The 21,164-nt window shown below is 41.1% G+C and overlaps 1 protein-coding gene across 3 annotated transcripts in view; it reads right to left on the bottom strand.

The window, feature by feature from the left end:
* The window catches only part of FANCD2 (FA complementation group D2), a 1,694,389-nt gene that overhangs the window by 778,119 nt on the left and 895,106 nt on the right, over nt 1–21,164 (bottom strand). For all 3 annotated transcript variants that reach the window (XM_044077594.1, XM_044077597.1, XM_044077595.1), the window contains exon 25: nt 15,684–15,799. In XM_044077594.1, the coding sequence (XP_043933529.1) occupies nt 15,684–15,799 (116 nt within the window). The remainder of the gene's footprint in view (nt 1–15,683; nt 15,800–21,164) is intronic.

Below are 21,164 nucleotides of genomic sequence, written 5' to 3'. Positions count from 1 at the left end.
AAAGGCTGACTAAGTGGGCAAAAAGATCTCGGCTAAATTTCAAAACATTCAAATGGAAAATGCTATACTGCAGTCATAAACCTTGGAGGAGTGCAACTGAAGGCAACAGAGAAAGAAAAAGATAGGATTACGGGAGTTACCCATTTTGAAACCTTGACAAGGAGATTTAGAAGAGATAGGTCCAAAACAGGTCTCCATGTCCCCGCCTTCATTCGGTTCCAGAAATATCAAATATGAGATTTTTTATTAACTGGTACAGTTTGTGTTACTCCCTAGAAAATCATGTCTGTAATGATGGGAAGAAACAGGTGGGTTTTGTTTTGAGGAAGGGACATAATTCATAGGAATGGGGGAAGAGCACCCCATTGCCTTCTGTACCAGTTTTGAATTATTCCTGTTACCCAAGTTTGTTGTTACCTGGTATCAAAGAGAAAAATGTAGAAAAAGAATATCGGAAAGGTTCAGAGGACCATCCAGGGTGGGGAGGGGGTGGAGAAGAAAGGTTACTTTCCTGGATTTTTGTTTTGTCTGTTTGAATGGTTTTCTGTAAAAGGTTACTGGACTGGAGGGGACTTCCTGCTATATTTTGCTTTATGCCTTGAATACGTTCACCCTTTTCATCCCTTTTCATCAAACCTCTTCAGAACATTTGGAGATGAAGTGCCAAACAAAATCAGTTTATTCAGAAGGGCATTATGGACTTCAGATTTGACATCACCAGGTAAATTTTAAGTGTGTAGCCATGCAAACCAAATCATGACTGATCTAATTGCTGCAGTTTTAGACACTACATCAGCAGCACTGCGTAACTCGAGTAATTCAGAAAAGCAAGGACAACAAAGAAAATTTAGATTTCAAAATGGTAAATCAGCAATAGCTTTTTTTTTTTGTCAGCAAAACATGCCAAAAACAATCTGGATGCATGATTCTGACAATTGACGACTGACAGTTTTAAAAGCTAATGTAAACCTTTTTCTTCAAATATGTCAAAGACTCTGCCATCCTTGTCAGAGGGAACTGGATTAGAAGTAACCAAGTGTTTAGAGCTAGTAGTTTTTGATAAAGAAATTACTGAAAGCTCAGCTCTGTAGTTGTATAAAAGGTACCTATGAGAGTGAGGAAACCAGTCTATCTGATTTCTTAACAGCATGAGGCTGGCTATCAGGGGAAGTACTGGCTCCATTAAAGGTGCCATCAAGTGTAGCAATAACTGAGGATACAGCTACTTGTTTGGGGGTCTCAACCTGCAACAGGTCATAGTACTTCTGTTGAGTTTCAGAGATCGTCTTATGTTCCCATTTAAACAAATTTTTCATTCTTCCAATACTATCAGAGGAGGACAATTCCTACACAGGAGAATCAGAAGAAATTTTCTTTAGATGAGTCCAAGTTTTCAGTAGAAGAGACAAGAGAAGCATAGTCTAAACTCCACTCTTCTACATCAGAATCTGAAGGAGGAGTTCTGTTCTTTTTGAATGCATTGAGCTGAGGAAGAGGCTGGAATGCTTTGAAATAATCCTTGAACAAAAGAGAACCATTCCTCTTTTAATTCTTTAAAAGCAGGGGTACACAGAGTAGAGAGGCAATTCAATTTTTGAATTTTTTTCCCTAGAAGTCTCAGAAAACATCCATTCATATGTCCAGCCTTCTCCAAGTATAAGGAACCTCATCAGTAACAATAGTCTGCAGGACATCCACCTTTTCCTTCAGAATCAATCATGTGTAGTTCTCCCTTATGCACACCATTAGTACATCTGGCCCTAGAGTATACGTCAGAATCCTGGACCCTTAGTGGCTTTCCAAAGCGCAACAGAGGACTTGGAGCAGCTGATGAACCATCAGAAGTCTCAGACATGGCCCACAGTGGGTGTTATCTGTCAAAGGCAGAGATAGAGCATGTGGAAGACAGCAATGAAGAACATTCTGTAACCACATTCCTTTTCTTGATAACTGGAGGGGGAGAAGTAGGTCATACCTGCATCAAACTCCATAGTATGTCATGTAAGGAGTGTACGCTGTTATTTCTTGACAAAAAGGAGCTAGTTTAGTTCTCCTTAAGCTAAGAGGTTTAGTTGGAAGGACAAATGGGGCACCATCGGACTTCGTGTTCCTCACCTAAACAGAAAAAAACAGGCTGTGCGAGTGTACCTGTAATGTATTTGTCATCCATACAAACATTCCCCTTTTTTCAGGCATAAGCCAAAAACAATACTTTTCACAGAAAAAAGGAAAATTCCCAGTGGGGGTACTTATTTACCTCTATGAGGTCATATACCATTGCTTACTCTGGGGTAATTCTTGACTGCTCCCACGCAAAACATCAATAAATATAGCAATCATCTGAGGTAAAGTGAAGACTTGTTTGGATTTCATATTACATGCCTGCAAGCAAGTGTCTGCAATTGTTTAAGCTATTCTCCGATATCTGTTGTGCACCTGGGTCAATAGGCATTTTTATGCTTTCCAACTGAAGTACTTAGCTAACTGTATGTAGTCTAGGGAACTAACTGAATAAGTGACCGCTTTTACTACAGAAACTGTTTCCTGTTACATATGCTGTTATGCTTACAATGGTCTAGGGGACTAACTGAAGCAGTGACTGCTTTTAATACATGAACTGTTTGCTGTTATGCTTACAATTAATTCTGGATGACAATGCGTATAATGTAATGCTCCTTAACTGGTTTTGTGTACTTGCATACAGTATCCTTTCCCTAATTATTTTTAGAAGCTGCAACTGCACATATTCCATTTACTAAAGTAGTCTATAAGTTGCCACAGACGGAAACGCTTATCCCCTGTTGGCAACTGGCAAGCTTCTTCGGCCTCAATTTATCAGTGCTATTCTATATTACATAATATTACAGTTCTGCATAAGAGCTGTTCTGTGTTATCTTCAAATGTGTTCTAACCAATTATTGCCTATTGCACTGTTATTTTGAGCAATGACTGCAGAAGTATGTGTTTTATTGTTACTATTATATGATTTCTAACTGATATCTAATCCACTACAAGCCCTGAGGCCAGCGGTCCATACAATACGGTCTGTTGAACTTCTGTTTCTCTGTCATTGTATGCTCACTCCACAGACACCACAGATCTCCTTGCAGCCTCTCTGAGTTCCTTTATACCTTTCCAAACAGCACACATCTGCACTAAGTAAGCTCACCCTCAGTCCTCTTACTTTACTGCTCACTGAGGTGTTGTGCACTTCACTATAACTAGCCATATTCCTAACATCAATTATTATCTCTTTTTTACAGCACACTTGGTCTGTCTTTATCATCCCAGCTCCCCCCACTCCCACGGCAATTGCAGCATTGCCAAACAAAACCACTGCTATGGTCCGGTTTCTCCCAACAGTTATTTCAAGACAAGAATAACACTTTTCAATAAGGATACCCACCAGAAAAGTCTGCATAGGTAAGTGGATGTTTACAATTCTTACTATCAACAAATTTGGTCTTTTAATATTTATTTTTTAAACATTGTGACTGAATATTTCTATTTTTTTACAGCAAATTTGGTACTTTCACTAGTTATGCTTTAAATACTGTTTCAGCTGGTGTGCACACCTGCAAGGGCTCCCCCCACCCCAGGCAACTATAGCTTTGTCTCTTGCCACTAAGTGGCACAACTAATACACTTGCTGTATCTTGTCCCAAATAAATCTGCCTCCTCAGTGGAATTCCTGTAAAGTAAAGCTAGTACCATTTACTTGGTGTATTTTGTCCCCAAATAGATGTGCCTTCCTTTGTTGATTTACTTACACATCAAGGCCACAAAACTAATTTTTCTGAGACTATCTGTTTACACTTCTACCTTTCTGCCCCTCCCTCATCCTTGCTTTCACTTATCTTACAGCTCCAAGGTTTCCACTTCTCACGCCAATTGTTTTTCTTTGCACTCTTCTCTGAGGGGGGCCAGCCCACTCCGTTCGTCCTCCTTCCGCTACTCTACCCCCAATTCCCACCCACCCCTGACTTATACAAACACTAACTCCCCCACTAACGTCCACCAATTGGCAATCACCCTTCGTCTGCCAATCACACCTCAATTAACCAATACACTATTTGCAACATTCCTCCCTCCCCTCACACAACTTAATTGCAGCTGTCCTTAATCACTCTACCCCCACCACACTACACCAACCCCTCCTCTGTCCCTACATCATCTTTATCACATCATCCAACTAACTTAAAATTCCAAAACAAAGAATAGATACCATGCTCTTACGCCTGTCCACACTCTATACCCTACTGCTATTTGCATACTAACATCCTACAGTCGCCTACAGATACATGTCCATAGGCCCACACTAAATTTTTCTAATAGCATCCACTCCTCATTCACCTACCTTGCTATCTCCTCCCAACTCTGCAGTCACACACCTATTGCATACTTCAAACTTCAAACATGTAGTTGTCAGCACTACCACTAACCGCTTCAGCAAACACTTTCACATACAGTGGATATAAAACATGCACATACCTGTTAAAATGCCAGGTTTTTGTGATATAAAAAAATGAGCCCACAATAAACCATTTTAAAGCTTTTCCCCCCTTTAATGTGACCTGCATCCTGTACAATTCAATTGAAAAACAAACAAATCTGTTAGGGGGAAAAATATAAAAATAAAAAAAATGTACACTAAGCTAGTTGCATAAGTGTGTACACCCTTAAACTAATACTTTGTTGAAGCACCTTTTGAATTAATTACAGCATTCAGTCTTCTTGGGTACACACCTGCCATCAATTAAAGAGACTCTGATTAACCCCAAATAAAGTTCAGCAGTTCTAGTAGGAATTTCCTGACATTTACTCAGCTGTCTGCCACAGCAACAGCCATGGTTCGCACAGAGCTTACAAAGCATCAAAGGGATCTCATTGTTGAAAGGTATCAGTCAGGAGAAGGGTACAAAAAATTTTCACAACATTGGATATACCAAGGAACACAGTGAAGACGGTCATCAAAAAGTGGAGAAAATATGGGACAACAGTGACATTGCAAAAAAACTGGACGTCCCTCCAAAACTGATGAAAAGACAAGACGAAAAGCTGCCAAGAGACCTACAACAACACTAAAGGAGCTGCAGGAATTTCTGGCAATAACTGGTTGTGTACTACATGTGACAATTTCTGTATTCTCCATATGTCTGGACTATGGGGTAGGGTTGCAAGATGGAAGCCTTTTCTTACAGATAAAAATATCCAGGCCCAGCTCAAATTTACAAAACGATACATCAAGTCTTCCAAAAGCATGTGGGAAAATGTGTTGATGAGACCAAAGTTTAACTTTTGGGCCACAATTCCAAAAGGTACGTTTGATGCAAAAACAACACTTTGCATCACCAAATGAACACCATCCCCACAGTGAAGCATGGTGGTGGCAGTATCATGCTTTTGGGGTTGCTTTTCTTCAGCTGGAACTGGGCTTTAGTCAAGGTGGAGGGAATTATGAACAGTTCCACATACCAGTCACTTTTGGCCCAAAACCTTCAGGCATCTGCTAGAAAGCTGAAGATGAAGAGGAATTTCACCTTTTAAGACAACAATGATCCCAAGCATGCATCCAAATCAACAAAAGAATGGCTTCCCCAGAAGAAAATTAAAGTTTTGGAACTGCCCAGCCAGAGCCCAGACCTAAATCCAATAGGAAATCTGTGGGATGACCTGAAGAGGACTGTGCACAAGAGATGCCCTCACAATTTGACAGATGTGGAGTGCTTTTGCAAGGAAGAGTGGGCAAATATTGCCAAGTCAACATGTGCCATGCTGACAGACTCCTACCCAAGAAGACTGAATGCTGCAATTAAATCAAAATGTGCTTCAACAAAGTATTAGTTTAAGGGTGTGCACACTTATGCAACCAGCTTATTGTACATTTTTTATTTTTTTACATTTTTTCCCCTAACAGATTTGTTTTTCATTAAAGGTGGGAAAAGTTTTTAAATGATTTATTGTGTTCTAATTTTTTTATATCACAAAAACCTGGCATTGTAACAGGGGTGTGTGCACTTTTTATATCCACTGTACTCTCCAAACTGTCACACAAACATGCATGTATATTATCACAGATTCTCCGTAGTAGTGATATACACTCCAATCCCGGGCCACATAGTGTACAACATACCATCATGCCTACCAGTCCACCCTTTCCTCACATTAAAATTCAGACCCTCTCATTCTTAACATGAACCTTAGCAGCCTAGTTAACAAAATCACAGACTTTCATGCAGTCATTGCACAATATTCACCAGACATTCTTATAGTAACAAAAACTTGGCTAAAACCCCATATAAGAGATCCAGACATACTCCCACAAGGTTATTGCGTGCACAGGTTAGACATGATCAGGAAGAAGGGAGATGGGGTTGCAATCTTCTACAAAGATAACCTAAGCTTGACTACCTACCCATCAAATACCCTTATGATAACAACTCTGAAGTCCTTGTAACATGGCTAAGAATCAACCCAAAGAAAAATATTACCATAATAGCCACTTACATAACTCCCAACAATACTCCCACTGCCATTAAGGAGCTCATAGCCTGGACAGCCTCAACCTACACCCACAAAGCCATTATCACAGGCAACTTCAACTTATACTGGAACACTTGCACTGGTGATAACCCCTCCACCTTCATAAATGTACTTGGTTTCTCCCAAATTATCCAGTTTCCCACTCGAATAGATAAACATAGTAAAAGGGAACCTATTTTAGACTGGTCACTTATTAACAGTACCACCCACAACTTATCTCTCCGGATGCCTTCCAAATAATTGAACTGACCATAGCGCTACCTACTTAATCTGTCATCAGCTCAATCCACCCAGAACCATAGTTGACAAAGTAATACGAAATACCAAAAACTTCGCCAACAAAGCATTCTTAGACGTGCTCAATAAATGTAACTGGACACCACTCCATCATCTCCAACTCGCCCATGCAGTAACATACTTCAATGACACATTTCTAACTATTATAAATAGCTTAGCACCAACTTGTACATGTCATGTTAAAAATAAGATTGCCCTGGATATCAAAAGAAACCATTAGACATCAAAAACTAAGGGACAAAACCTGGTTTCAATACCAGAAAACAAAAGACAATAAAACTATGCTAGCATACCAGTAGATACGCAATCAAAAAAAAAAAAAAAACAACTCAGACTAGACAAAAAAAATTATACTTCTATGCAAAACAAATATGAAAACAATCCCAAAAAGGTCTGGCAGGCAATTAACTCGCTCCTCCACCCAGGTAAAGCCACAACCCCAGAACCAACAACCAATAACCAAAGCGTGAATACTGCCTCACAAATCAGCACCTATTAACAAACACAATCCTCTCTTTAGTTACAGGGAACAATTCCACTTAATGTGGAAAAAAACACACAACTCTTTTGACCTCAAACCTGTCACATAAGAACGATGCTGACAAAACTGAAACCTTCTTCATTAGCAGTTGACCAACTCCCCAGTGAGCACCTCAAACTTTCAGCTGATCCTATAGCTCTGCCTATCTCCATTCTGGTAAATAGGTCTATATTTATTTATTTATTTGACATTTGTTAACCAGGATAGTCCATCTGAGCAAAAGCCCTTTTTCTGTGGAGGCCCGGGGAGAAAAGCTCCACAGTACAAGTAAGAAAAAAAATACAAAAATTGAATATACAATAAAACAGTTAAGCAAATGTAGATAAAACTCCACAGTACAATATAGTAAGAAGCATTATAACATTGAAGAAAAATATAGCAAAGAAATGTACAATAAAACATCTGAATGAATTTACATAACACATTGGGTTATCTTCAGAGGGTAACTGTACAATACAGAGTAGTTAAGTGAGTTATAGCAGAACAGTATGTCCCAAAATTCTGGAAAATTTCCTATATCACCCCTCTACATTAAGGAGGAACATCAATAGAATTACAGACCCACAGCCATCCTTTCCCCACTGTGTCAAAATTCTGGAAAAATGTCTTCTTCTTTCGGCAGCTCCCGTTAGGGGTTGCCACAGCGGATTATCTGTTTCCATTTCTTCCTGTCCTCTGCATCTTGCTCTGTCACACCAACCACCTGCATGTCCTCTCTCACCACATCCATAAACCTTATCCTAGGCCTTCCTGTTACCTGGCAGCTTCATCCTTAGCATCTTTTTCCCAATATAGTCTGCATCCCTCCTCAGCACATGTCCAAACCAACGTAATCTTGCCTCTCTGGCTTTGTCTCCAAACCTTCCAACCTGGGCTGACCCTCTGATATACGTATTCCTAATCCTGTCCACCCTCGTCACACCCAGTGCAAATCTTAACTTCTTTAACTCTGCCACATGCCTTTTTGTCAGTGCCATTGTCTCCAACCCATATAACAGAGCTAGTCTCACTACCCTCTTGTAGACCTTCCCTTTCACTCTTACTGGTACTAGTCTGTCACAAATCACTCCTGACACTCTTCTCCACCCACTCCATCCTGCCTGTACTCTCTTCTTCATCTCTCTTACACGCTCACCATTACTCTGAACTGTTGATCCCAAGTATTTAAACTCATCCACCTTCACCACCTCTACTCCCTGCATCTTCACCATTCCTCTATCCTCCCTCTCATTCACACACATATATTCTGTCTTAGTCCTGCTGACCTTCATTCCTCTCCTCTCTAGAGCATATCTCCACCTCTCCAGGGTCTCCTCTACCTGTTCCCTACTCTCACTACAGATCACAATGTCATCTGCAAACATCATAGTCCACGGGGACTCCTGTCTGATCTCATCTGTCAACCTGTCCATCATCATTGCAAATACGAAAGGGCTCAGAGCTGATCCTTGATGTAATCCCACCTCCACCTGAAACGCATCCATCACTCGCACTGCAGACCTCACCGCTGTCACACTACCCTCAAACATATCCTATACCACTCTTACATACTTCTCTGATACTCACAACTTCCTCATACAATACCATAACTCCTCTCTAGGCACCCTGTTATATGCTTTCTCCAAGTCCACAAAGACACAATGCAACTCCTATTGACCTTCTCTGTACTTCTCCATCAACACTCTCAGAGCAAACACTGCATCTGTAGTGCTCTTTCCTGGCATGAAACCATACTGCTGCTCACTAATCATCACCTCCCTTCTTAACCTAGCTTCCACTACTCTTTCCCATAACTTCATACTGTGACTGATCAATTTAATCCTTCTGTAGTTACTACAGCTCTGGAAAATGTATACATGCTTAATTGCTACAATACCTGCTGTCACACAACCTCAGCTCTCCCTCCCAACATGGTTTCAGACCAAAACACAGCACCACCATGACCCTAATTAATTTCTCTAACACCATCAACCAACCCAGAAATTCAAACCAGCAAAGTAGCATCAATCTTCTTAGATATGTCAAAAGCGTTGGACACGGTCTCCCATCAGAAACTCCTTAATACTCTTGCATCACTAAACCTATCAAAGACTTCCCTTCTCCTGGTTCGTAAACTATCTTTCTGATAGACAACAAGCAGTACGATGGAAATCTGAACTCTCACCACTTCTGCCTATCTTAGTCGGAGTCCCCAAAGATCCATACTAGGGCCCCTTCATTTCATCATCTTCTCTAATGATCTAGCCTCAACCACAAAACATTAGTTCAGTTTGTGAGCGATTCAACTTTAATCTGCTCAGCAGATACCTTACCAGACCTCCAGATAGTAGCCCAACAAGCTTTTAATGATATAAAAACATATCTAAGTAAATCACAACCCCGAGTAGCAAAACAATCACCTACCACCCCTCCTTTTACCATGCTCTCAGCCATCCAACCAGTTATGCAGACACAACTCCTCGGAGGGACCACTGACAACAAACTCAGATTTGACAAACACATAGCTATCACAATTAAGAAAGTTCAAGTCAAATTTGGCTCACTGTATAGAAGCAAACCATTCCTCACTGACAATACCAGACTAGCCATATCCAGAACCTTCCTCCTCTCTACACTCCATTATGCTTTCCCCCTCTTTACCAACTTAAAAAAATCGGGCTTAACCAAACTGGAAACTTGCTACAACAAAATAGTCCACTTTGCAGCCAACCTTACCCACCAAACCCACCACTGTATTGCTCCACATAAATTAAATTGGCTCAAGCTACCTAACCTCCATCTCTACCAACTTAAATTCACATACATTATCATTATATCCATCCTGACAATTGCCCATCCCTCAAGGAACTTGCTGTTCCCTACTCATGCCCACGAAGTCTAAGATCTGCAGACAGAAGCTTTCTCACAGTAAACAAAGCTAACAACACTCACAGTGAAGCCCTATTCTCAAATCAAATAGCCAAAACATACATAAATCTACCAGTTTCAAACAACTAGTATTTGAACATCTATCCAAACACTGGCATTGCTCTTGTGCCAAACCTGACTGACAGGATATCTATAACTCTCTCATCACACTGTCCACTCCTTATCTCATTTTCTCTCTCTCCTTGTTACTACTCAAAAATATATTTATATATAAAGGACATCTCATTTGTTCATAATTATTATTTAATATGTACACAGTAATACTTTTATTTTTCTTGCAGTGATTTTTACTGAAATGCTTGTGTGTTTTTCTTTTTGAACCGGTTATCTACTAGAAACATGTATTTTATACTTTTATGTATAAACTAACTAGATGATGTGTATTCTGCATCTTACTGTATGTATACGATTGTACTAACTAATTATTCCATTTTGCTTAATTTTCTGTGGAGCTTTTCTCCTCAGGCCTCCCCTGAAAATGGGCTTCTGGCCCAGTCGGGCTTTCCCAGTAAACAAATTTAAATAATTAAATTTCGGCACAGGTTCACCTTCTGTAGAATCAGAGCAATTGGATTCTTTGACAACTAGTAAATCACCATTGTTCCCATCAGATTTCTCATTATCTTCTGAAACAACAGAAAAGTCTCTAGTCAAATTAGCAGTAGATCCATGAATGGGAACACAACCACCAGAATTAGCAGTCTGTAGAACACTTGTATCCAAGAAAACCACATCAACCTTAAAAATACAGATATAATCTGATTATCAGCTTTATGTTGAACCTTCTGTTTCTTTTTCTTGTGAACTTCAATACTAGATAAAACATCTAGGGACAGAAGTATTAGGTCTGGCAAAAAGTCTCTTATCCTGGACTACTCCTGCACCTAAAGGGTTGGTTTAGTTCTCCAATGCCTACCTGCTACAGGTACTGAAACAAGCCCAGAGGATGTGTCTAAACCCCGTCCCAGACCTGCTGGCAAAGCTACACTAGAGGGAGATGGTTTTGCAGGCTGAGCAGTAGCCCCAAAATCGTCAACCATAAGTTGAGACATATTTTTATTTTCTTCTTTTTAGTAGAACTGGATTTGATGGGAAGGGGTACTACAGTTAGACTCCATCAAGTCAGGGGAGAGAACAGCAGCCAGAATAATAAATTGGCAATACTGGATAATGTATCACAGTAAATTTCTAGTAATAAGAATGTTCCACACAACTAAATTTTGCCAAACTGTGATATTATCACAAAAAATAAGATTGAAATGAGTTCAGAATTCATTTACAGCTGACAGAAGTTAACAAATTTCCAGTATAGAAATTCCAACCACAGCAACTAGCGATGTGCCAAACCAGTGTTAATTATCTCCACACACTAATTACACTGAACTGCCATAAAATAACATTTATTAGCAATTAAAAAATATTTTTTGTCAGAGAGATAGAAAAATATGCACAGCACATTCAAATAATTTGTGGTAAAATCACAATCCAATGTTAAAAACATAGAGCACAGTCACACTCATAGTCAGTAATGTACAAATGCTGAAAAATCCAAATTCTGCAATATTTTTCTAATAAAAGATAAAAATAAAGAGTTAAAACAGTAGACACACAATTAATTTGCAATTCAGTCTGCATGAGACAGCCTCTAGTGTCTAATAGCACACGTACACCCTGCACTTATGATAGAAATACTGAACATTTCCCCAGAAACAGAAAAAAAACATTTGTCAAAGATAAAAGCCAAATAAACTCTGCTACCAGCCCAAAATTCCATGGGAATTACAGTAAACGCTGGCAGAAATAAAATATTAAAATAAATATTTTTAAAACAAACAAAAATTGAAAGAGAAAAATAAATCTAATAATTAAACGAGATGAAGGGGATCCTCAAATGTAGCTTATCTGAAAAGTAAGCCAAAAAAAAAATCAACACTGAATCCTGTGAAGTCAGATGACTTTCTCCTTTGGATAAAGAAAAACAGACTGAACACTTGCTTTCTGTGACAGCTGAAGGACTCCCTCTCAGGATATGCTCAGTCAATCAGCTGTCACAGGAAGAGATAAGGAGGGGAGTCTGAACTTTTGAAAGCTGGCCCGTACTTGGTAACCTTGGCAGATGACCCTGAAATGCAACTGAGGCAGTGGGACTAATGAACAATGAGAGGTCCACAAACTGTCGGGTTGGTGGGGATTGTCAACCACTGAAGGACTTGGGAATAGAGGTCTCACACCAAAAAGTAATCTCACAGAACATGGCGACTCAGGTGCCATTGATACCTCACACTTTGGATACACAAACAGTATTATGGAAAACTGTGGCTGCCATCATGCACAGAAGAGTCAGTCAGGATGTTGTACTGCATCCTCACTCAGTCTGCTGAAGTCATTTTCTTGACCCTCTCCAAAGAAGGCATATAAGCCCTGCAGGGCACCCAGCTTTGCAGCAATGGAGGCAATCCCTTGGGTTAGGGTAAGAAATTACTTCTCCCAGATTTCTGGCCATCACGGGGTACTGTGACCTCAAGACATTCCACTGCAAGTACAAGATCAGACAGCCCCCAAAGAGAGCTGCTAAAAGACAGTCATCCAGGATGGGGGCTTCAACCAATACCCCATAAACTGCTCTAGATGTTACAGGAAGTCCAAATGGGCAGCTCATTATAATGAAAAGAATGCTGACCGAGATAAAACTGAAGGAAACTCCTGTGTGAACTCCAGTAACCGTCCAAGAACCCTGCAATAGTAAGGACAATAAAATCTGGACAGTCACCATCTGGATTCAAATGTATCAGATGACTGAATGAATTCACGAAGGTCCAAAATGGTAAAGAAACCCAAACATCTTCTCAAGAACCATTAAAAGGTAGAAGATCCCATCTCAGTTCTGAATAAAAAGCAGCCTCTATGGTTCCTTTCGACATTACACTGGGAGAAAGAAACCCAACCTCTTATGGCTCTTTCTGATACTAGAGTCTGGAAGGAAACATAGCTACCACCCTAGGAAGCAGAAAAAGGTGGGATGACAGCCCACACTCAATTCCAAATGTAAGTCAGTCTCTATGGCCTCTTTTGACACCATAGATTGGGCCCGACCAATAGCTCTGCTAAACAGCTTGATCTTGTAGCATACTTTTTTGAGCGGATCCAAGAGCTCAAAAATGTGTTCTAACCTGACAAAATTTAGAACCCTCTGGTCTAGGCTTATGGCTCTCTAAACACTAGAGAGCTTGGAGAACCTCTGCTCTTAAAAGCAGCCCAAAGCTGTAATCAAGACTTTTGCAATTTTGCCAGAAAAGTTGTCACCTTGAACAACTTGGTAGGAATGAGACAGGCAAGACAGTGTGAAGCTTGAAGGCCTTCCTTGTTCTATGAAGAGACTTTTTTTCCCTTTTGGGGTTTAACTGGATAAGAAAAAAAGAGGGAGGAGGCTCAAAAATCCATCACAATAAAGAATGCCTTCTTCTTCCTTAAATCATCTACCTGGTCTTGGCAGGCCTAATCAAAAAACATGTGAGAGTTGCAGAAAAGGACTGGTGGACTCAGGGGCTACATAAGCTTACGCAACTGTCACAGGATGCATCAGCACTGCGCTCTCATGCCCTTAGCATGGGACCTTCAAAAAATGCCAGACTGTAATTTGTGGAGAAGACAAGCCATCCACAAGAGTTCCCATTGTTACAGCTGTAGTTTCCCTCAGCCACCTCCAAAAAAACAACACATACTGGCAAAATACAAGGGAAGAAATATCTAGAGATTACTATGTGGCAAGAAATGAGAAAAGGCAATACATGAAATTTGGAATGAGAGCAAAAGTAAAGTAAAAATGGGGGAAATTAGCCCAACCACATGATGTCATCAGAACAACACTACAAAGCAGGTCACAAAAGCAGAAATACACGGAGCCTTGAGAACAAAATTCCAACCTTAAAGACCATCACAATACAAAAAAACTGGGATACTCTGTTCAATACAACTATTATGGTTGCAACTAAATCACCTTAACAGTGATCTCTAAATGGAAGTTGGAGATACACTGATTCTACGCAAACATGGAAGTGAGACCCAAAGGTAAGAACAAGTATGCAGTGGCATAATATACAGAGAAGAAAACTATGTTCAGGACATAATGGGTCAAGAACCGGATGAAGTGATCTAAATCAATGGCTGAAAAAGTAGTGATCAAGGTGAGAAAATTAACCTGCCCAAGGTGACCGTGAAAAGTCTCAGCTAAAATCAGATATCCTTTAGTATCAAAAAGAACTTCACTGACACCTAATAAACTCTCCTCATTAATGCTCATTAGAACAATGTTTCAAAGCTGCAATTTCAGATGAGGAAGCCTAATTAACACACAACATATTTTACATAAAAATCAAGTCTCACATTGCTACAGTTCTCAGCTTTGGTAAGTTCAGTTCCAAAATGTATCAGCTCTTAGCATTAATGCCACAAAGCACCTGGCTCTTCGGTGTAAGTTCCTAGCTGAGTGACTTCTATACAGAATCTATATGTTATTCCAGAGCTAGCAGCCGTCCAAATAGGTGAGAGCCATATATATGTGTGTGTGATTAAATAGGGTCTATATTATTTCCTCGAAGAGGCGTTCCATCAAACGCCTCTTCATCGACCCTAAAACCACGAACTTTCAAAATATCAAACCTCCACATAAGCGATTTCTTTCCCTTGGAAAAAAATCACTTGCCCTACAAACACCAACAAATAACCACAAACACTACAAAGTCAGGGGCTGTGCCCCCACCCCCCAACTAAATATATAAACTCCGAGATCACACTACAGCGGGGAAAACGGCAAACTGATGAGGATAGCCAAGCGACTTCTTTCCCAAGGAAAGAAATCGCTTATGTGGAAGTTTGATGTTTTCAAATTTCGTGGTTTCAAATTCGATGAAGAGGCATTCGATAGAACGCCTCTGAGGAAATAATAGGAACCCGATTAAACATTGATGTCCCGTCTGAGAATAGTTTTCTGCCTTGCACCTTCTAAGTGCTGGGACAGCCTCTAACATCACTGTGGCACTGAACTGGATAAAGCAAAAAAAAAATGGTGTGGGGGGGGGGGTGAATGCAAAAAAATTATTAAAGTAAGTTTAGCAGATGAAGAAACTCAGGTTACAAACATCCAAATACTTAAGCATAGCAGATGGTGACACCCAAGTCATTGCAAAGACCAGAATCAGATGGCCAGATTAAGGGATATCATCATGAATAAGAACCATATGTAAGAGAGACCTCTCCTCCCCCAAAAATGTCTAGAAATCAATTATCAAAATGGTAAAATTACACCATAAGCTCCTTATGAGAGAAAATGAATGTTTGGTATACAACATGATCTATTTTATTCTGTTATGCTTACCTCTCTAAACCAATTAATGGCATAAAACAGAAGATCACAAAGAAATTCTTTTTCCTGCTTTGCAAGAGGTTCCAGTTTTTCAAGCAACTCCAGCTCAACTAAATATATTGGACAACCTAGCAAAGCAATAAAGAAACACATTGATGTAGCAGTCACTTCACAATCGCTTTTACACATTACAGTCAGCACCCATTGTACTTCCACCAAGATTCCCAGCTGCTTTTTATATATACAGTAATACTACTTGGACTTCATGTATTTGGGAAGAATGTTATGGTACTGTGAAGTTACGCAAAACCTGCAACCTGGGACCACTTCAGTTATATTAATGGAATTATCTTTATTTACTAGAATTATATATACACAGAAGCATGTATAATAGTTATTAAATAGGCATATTATAGCAAAAACATAAACTGATTTGATGCACTTGCACCACACCACACTCATCACATAGTCCCACTAAACTTACACCATCAAACTCCACACATAGAAACACAAAAACATTCGCAGAGGCTCTCAATAATAATCTGCTCAAGCAACAGAGACCTCCAAAGCAGAAATGAAAGCAACCCCCACCCCCCCAACACAACTCAAATGACACATAGCCCAAACACTTAGTGTGTCAATAAACCACAGCCCATAAGGCAAACCAATGTACCCAACACACTAGTCATAGGTGACTCTATAGTCAGGCACACTGATGTCCCACTCACCAGGCTAAACAAGGAGAAGGTTACTGTCAGCTGCCTGTCGGGTGTCAGGATCCGCCACATAACCCATGCACTCAGATCACTCCACAACAAGTACAAATATGACTCTGTCATTGTCCATGTTGATGTGAATGACCTGAGACGTACCTCCCTGGACTACATGAAGAGAGACATGGAAGAGCTCTCTGATCTTCTCGCCCGGGCAGGTATGACTCTAGCCCTAAGTAGCATCCTGCCCTTGTCCAGAATGATACTGCAGTACAAAGGCAAAATGACTGACTTCAACAATTGGATAAGCTTCCGGTGTCATTCTAAGGGGATCCAGTATCTGTCTGCCTGGGACGACATGGTCGATAGACCACGTTGCTTTGCCAGAGATGGCCTGCACCTGTTGCCCCTGCGATTCCAGATACTGGCTAAAGCTTTTGCCACCCCTATAGTGCCTTTTTTAGGCAAGGTTCAAATGACAAATTTACCACTGTAACAGGAACAGGCAAGCAAAAACTGAGGGTAATACTACTCAATGCTAGAAGTCTAAATCTCAAAATGCACTCACTCGAGGCACTCCTTAAAATGGAGAACATCGATATCTGTGCAGTGACTGAGACCTGGTTCAAGGCTCTAGAGAGCACTCCTGAATTACCAGGCTATAACTCATACCACACCTTTTGGCCATCTAACCTGGACCAGAACACCAAAGGTGGAGATGTGTCCATATTCATTAAGGATATCCACACTTCCAGGATAGTTGCGCAGCATAATGCATCCGAGGTTATCCAAGTGCAACTAACTCTGGGAAAAAAGTACAGTTTTGTACCTACCATAAATGTAGATGTTCGAAGATCCACATTGCTGCAGTCCTTACACTTGGGTAGTCCGCTGTCCTCGGTCGGCCCGAATATCAAAGTATTAGGCTGACGTCGGTCAAGGCGCTTAAGACTGACATCAGGACGTCAGGGTACAAATGCGCATGACCGACGTCATATCCTCAGTCTTTTCTTGCCCCAGATGTCAGAAGACCCTAAACAGAAAGGTCAAAACCAAAAGACAGCAAAAAACAACCAACCACCCTTGCACTAATCATATGTACAATATATACAATATCCACAATATTCACAACCCAAACCACACAACCGCCTCTAACTACAGAGGGGAAGGAGGGAGGGTAAATTGGACTGCAGCAATGTGGATCTGCGAACATCTACATTTATGGTAGGTACAAAACTGTACTATGTTCTTCATCTCACATTGCTGCAGTCCTTACACTTGGGTAGAATCCCAAAGCAGAGGTAAGGGAGGATGGCAAAACTATAAAGCAGTAGGAGCTGCCAAAATGCCCTGTAAAATTGCAGTGGCAAAACCAGCCCTAGATTTAGAGTAAAGTGGAAGGTGGTAATGCTTAGAGAAAGTATGCACTGAACTCCAAGTAGCTGCCTCCAAAATATCTTTAATTGCCACCCCTTAAAAGGCTGTAGAAGTGGCAGTAGCCCTAGTGGAATGAGGCCTAATCCCAGCTGGAATCTCCTTACCATGATGGGAATAACAGAAAGCAATACAAAACCCAATCCACTTAGAAATAGTTTGTTTTGACACAGGCTTGCCCTGAGAACCCAAAGCAAATGAAACAAATAACTGCTGAGACTGCCTGAACCCTTTAGTTCTGCTTAAATAATATCGCAACTGCCTGTGTATATCCAAGGTGTGCAAAATCTTTTCCCCTTTATTTTGGGGTTTGCATAAAAAGTAGGCAAATGAATAGTTTGGTTTAAAGCCACACTAGAAACCACTTTAGGCATAAAGGAAGGATTAGTGCGTAAAGATACCCTATCCTTATGGAAAATTAAGAAAGGCTCAACCGCCATAAGGGCCTGTAATTCAGAAACCCTTCTCGCAGAGGTAATGGCCAACAAAAAAGCAGTCTTCCATGATAAATATTTCAACTCGGCAGTAGCTGCAGGCTCAAAAGGTTGTAGAGTGAGTTTCTCCAACACAAAATTGAGATCCCAAGCAGGAGTAGGAGCTCTACGTGGGGTCTTATATTCTTTGCCCTCTAAGGAATTGCTTAAACAAAGGATGAGAAAACAATGGTGGGTCACAGTCATAGTGAGCAGAAATTGCTGCAGCATGAACCTTAATAGAAGAGAAGGACAAACCTTTGTCCAGTAACTCCGCAAGATATTGAAGAGCCACACTTAAATTAGGCTTAGAAACATCAAATTCCTTTGCTGCACTCCAAAATAAAAATCTCTTCCATTTATCTGCGTACACTTTCCTTGTACTAGGCCTTCTGGCCTCCAAAATAACATTCAAAACTTGCTGTGGAAGCTGAGACCCTCCAGGGTTTAAAACAGAATATGCCAGGCTGTTAGGTGAAGAGAATGAAGTTTGACATTGAGTAAATGACTGTTCTCCTGAGACAGCAGGTGTGGAATCGAAGGCAAAGGCCATGGAGGCTCCGTACCAGACTTCTCAGTAATGGGTACCAGTGCTGTCGAGGCCAATCTGGAGCTATTAAAATCATCTTTGGCTTGTCCTGTCTGACCTTTAGGAGTACCTTTGGGAGGAGAGGCAGAGGTGGAAAGGCATACACATGAAGATTGCTCCAATTGAAAGAAAGAGCATCCACTTTCCAAGCTGTGGGATGAAACCTTTTGTGCAAAACTTTGGCAGCTGGTAGTTTAGTGGAGAAGCGAACAGATCTATGTCTGGAGTTCCCCATGACACTGTCAATTTCTGAAATACATGAGGATCCAATTTCCACTCGTGGGGATCCATAATTGTCTGCTCAACACATCTGCTAAGGAGTTCTGTGCTCCGGCAGAAACCTTGCCTGAAGATTTAGCTGTAAACTGAGAGCAGTCTCCCACAAAATCATTGCTTGTCTGCATAGAGGATAAGAATGTGTTCCCCTTGCTTGTTGATGTACCTCATGACAGTTGTGTTGTCTGTTAGAACCAACACCTGCCCTGGAAGAAGTAAATCCTTGAAAGCTATTAATGCAAATTGGACTGCTAACATCTCCTTCAAGTTGATATGTAGATGTTGTAGTCTGGCAGGCCACGTGTCTTGTATCCACTTTCCATTTAGATGAGCTCCCCAAGCTTTGTCTGAGGCATCTGTCGTTAGAATCTGACTCGCCTCTGGCCGGGTCACAGAGAGTCCCTTGTTTAGGTGACATTCCTGAGCCCACCACAAAAATTCCTTTTGAATGCAAGGTATTATCTGAATGACAGTGTCCATATCTTGGCAGTGCTGTGTCCATACATTTTGAGATACCATTGTAGCTTCCTCATATGCAGTTTGGCATTGGGAAGCACCAGAATACAAGATGCCATGAACCCCAAGGCTTGAAGGACTGTCCTTGCAGTCAGCCTGGACTGATGAGACAATTGATGGAAGTAAAGGGAAAGATTCTTTTGTTTGTCCGGGGTCAAAAGGCCATCTGGGATGCTGTATTCAGTCTCACACCCAGAAAGCACATGTCCTGAGAGGGTACTAGACTGGACTTTATTTCGTTCACAGAATACCCCAGGCATCTTAGCACTGCTATCACATACTGCAAATGATGAAGAAGTTCGTCCCTTCCTTGGGCCAGAATCAGGCAATCGTCCAAATAAGGATAGATCTGTATTCCTTTTAGCCTGAAGAAAGCTATCACTGGAGCCAGAACCTTCGTGAACACTCTGGGCGCAGTAGATAAGCCAAAGGGCAATGCAGAGAACTGATAATGAGAAGTCCCAGCTCGAAAACGCAGATACTTTCTGCAACTTAGCCTGATAGGAACATGAAGGTAAGCCTCCTTGAGATCCAGAGTCACCATCCAGTGATCTTTGCCCAGCAGAGGTAAAAGCTGTTGTAACGTCAACATTTTGTCAACATTTTGAACTTGGGAATGTCCAGATAAGTGTTGAGGATAGATAAATCCAAAATTGGTCTCCACGTGTTCCCCTTCTTTGGTACTAGGAACAGGCGAGAATAAAATCCTAGGCCCACTTCTGGCAGAGGGACCGGCTGTATGGCCCCTATTTGAAGCAGCAGAGAAATTTGTTTGTGAGCCTCTATTCTTTGCTGAGGAGGAACGTCTGGCATGCCTTTGAAAGGAGGCAAGGTATGGAAATAAAACTTGTAACCTTGGTGTATAATATCCAATACCCATCTGTCCTGGGTAATTAAACTCCAATTTTCTTTGAAGAGTGCCAACCTTCCTCCCAAAGGTGCTGCCAGACAAGAAGGCTCTGGCAGCTGAAAAGGTAGGTCATTGGGCCTGTTTACGAAAGGACTGGCCCCTGCCCTCACCCGAAGACTGTGCAGGTGAACTCCCTGTTCTAGGTCTGAAAGAGCCCTGAGCTCTGCCCCTACCACGTCTAGATCTTCCCTAGACTGTGAATCATAAGAAGGACGTCCACCCCTTAGCAGGCCAATTCCTGCTAAACTTCGGAGGCTGAACCTGCAAAAAATCTTTAACAGCCTGCATAGACTTAGCCTTGTCTTCCATTTTCTTTAAGACTGCCTCCACAGGTGACCCAAACAACACATCAGACTGTAAAGGAGCATCTAAAATCCTTGTCTTAACATGGTCAGATAAATTCTGATCCCTCAGCCAGGCGTGCCTGCGAAGAACTGACCCAGTGGCAGCCACCCTAGACGAGGCCTGTACAGCATCAAAACCACATTGTAAAGAATGCTTACCCACCTGTTCAGAAACATGTACCAAATCTTGTAATTCTTTACACTCAATGCCTTCCGCCAGAGCATCTACCTTAGACTT

Source organism: Protopterus annectens, chromosome 7.part0 (genome assembly GCF_019279795.1).
Source record: "Protopterus annectens isolate FY-2018-M chromosome 7.part0, PAN1.0, whole genome shotgun sequence".
NCBI lineage: Eukaryota > Metazoa > Chordata > Ceratodontiformes > Protopteridae > Protopterus > Protopterus annectens.
The sequence above is the reverse complement of the archived record's forward strand: the minus strand, read 5'-3'. Positions and strand labels throughout refer to the sequence as shown.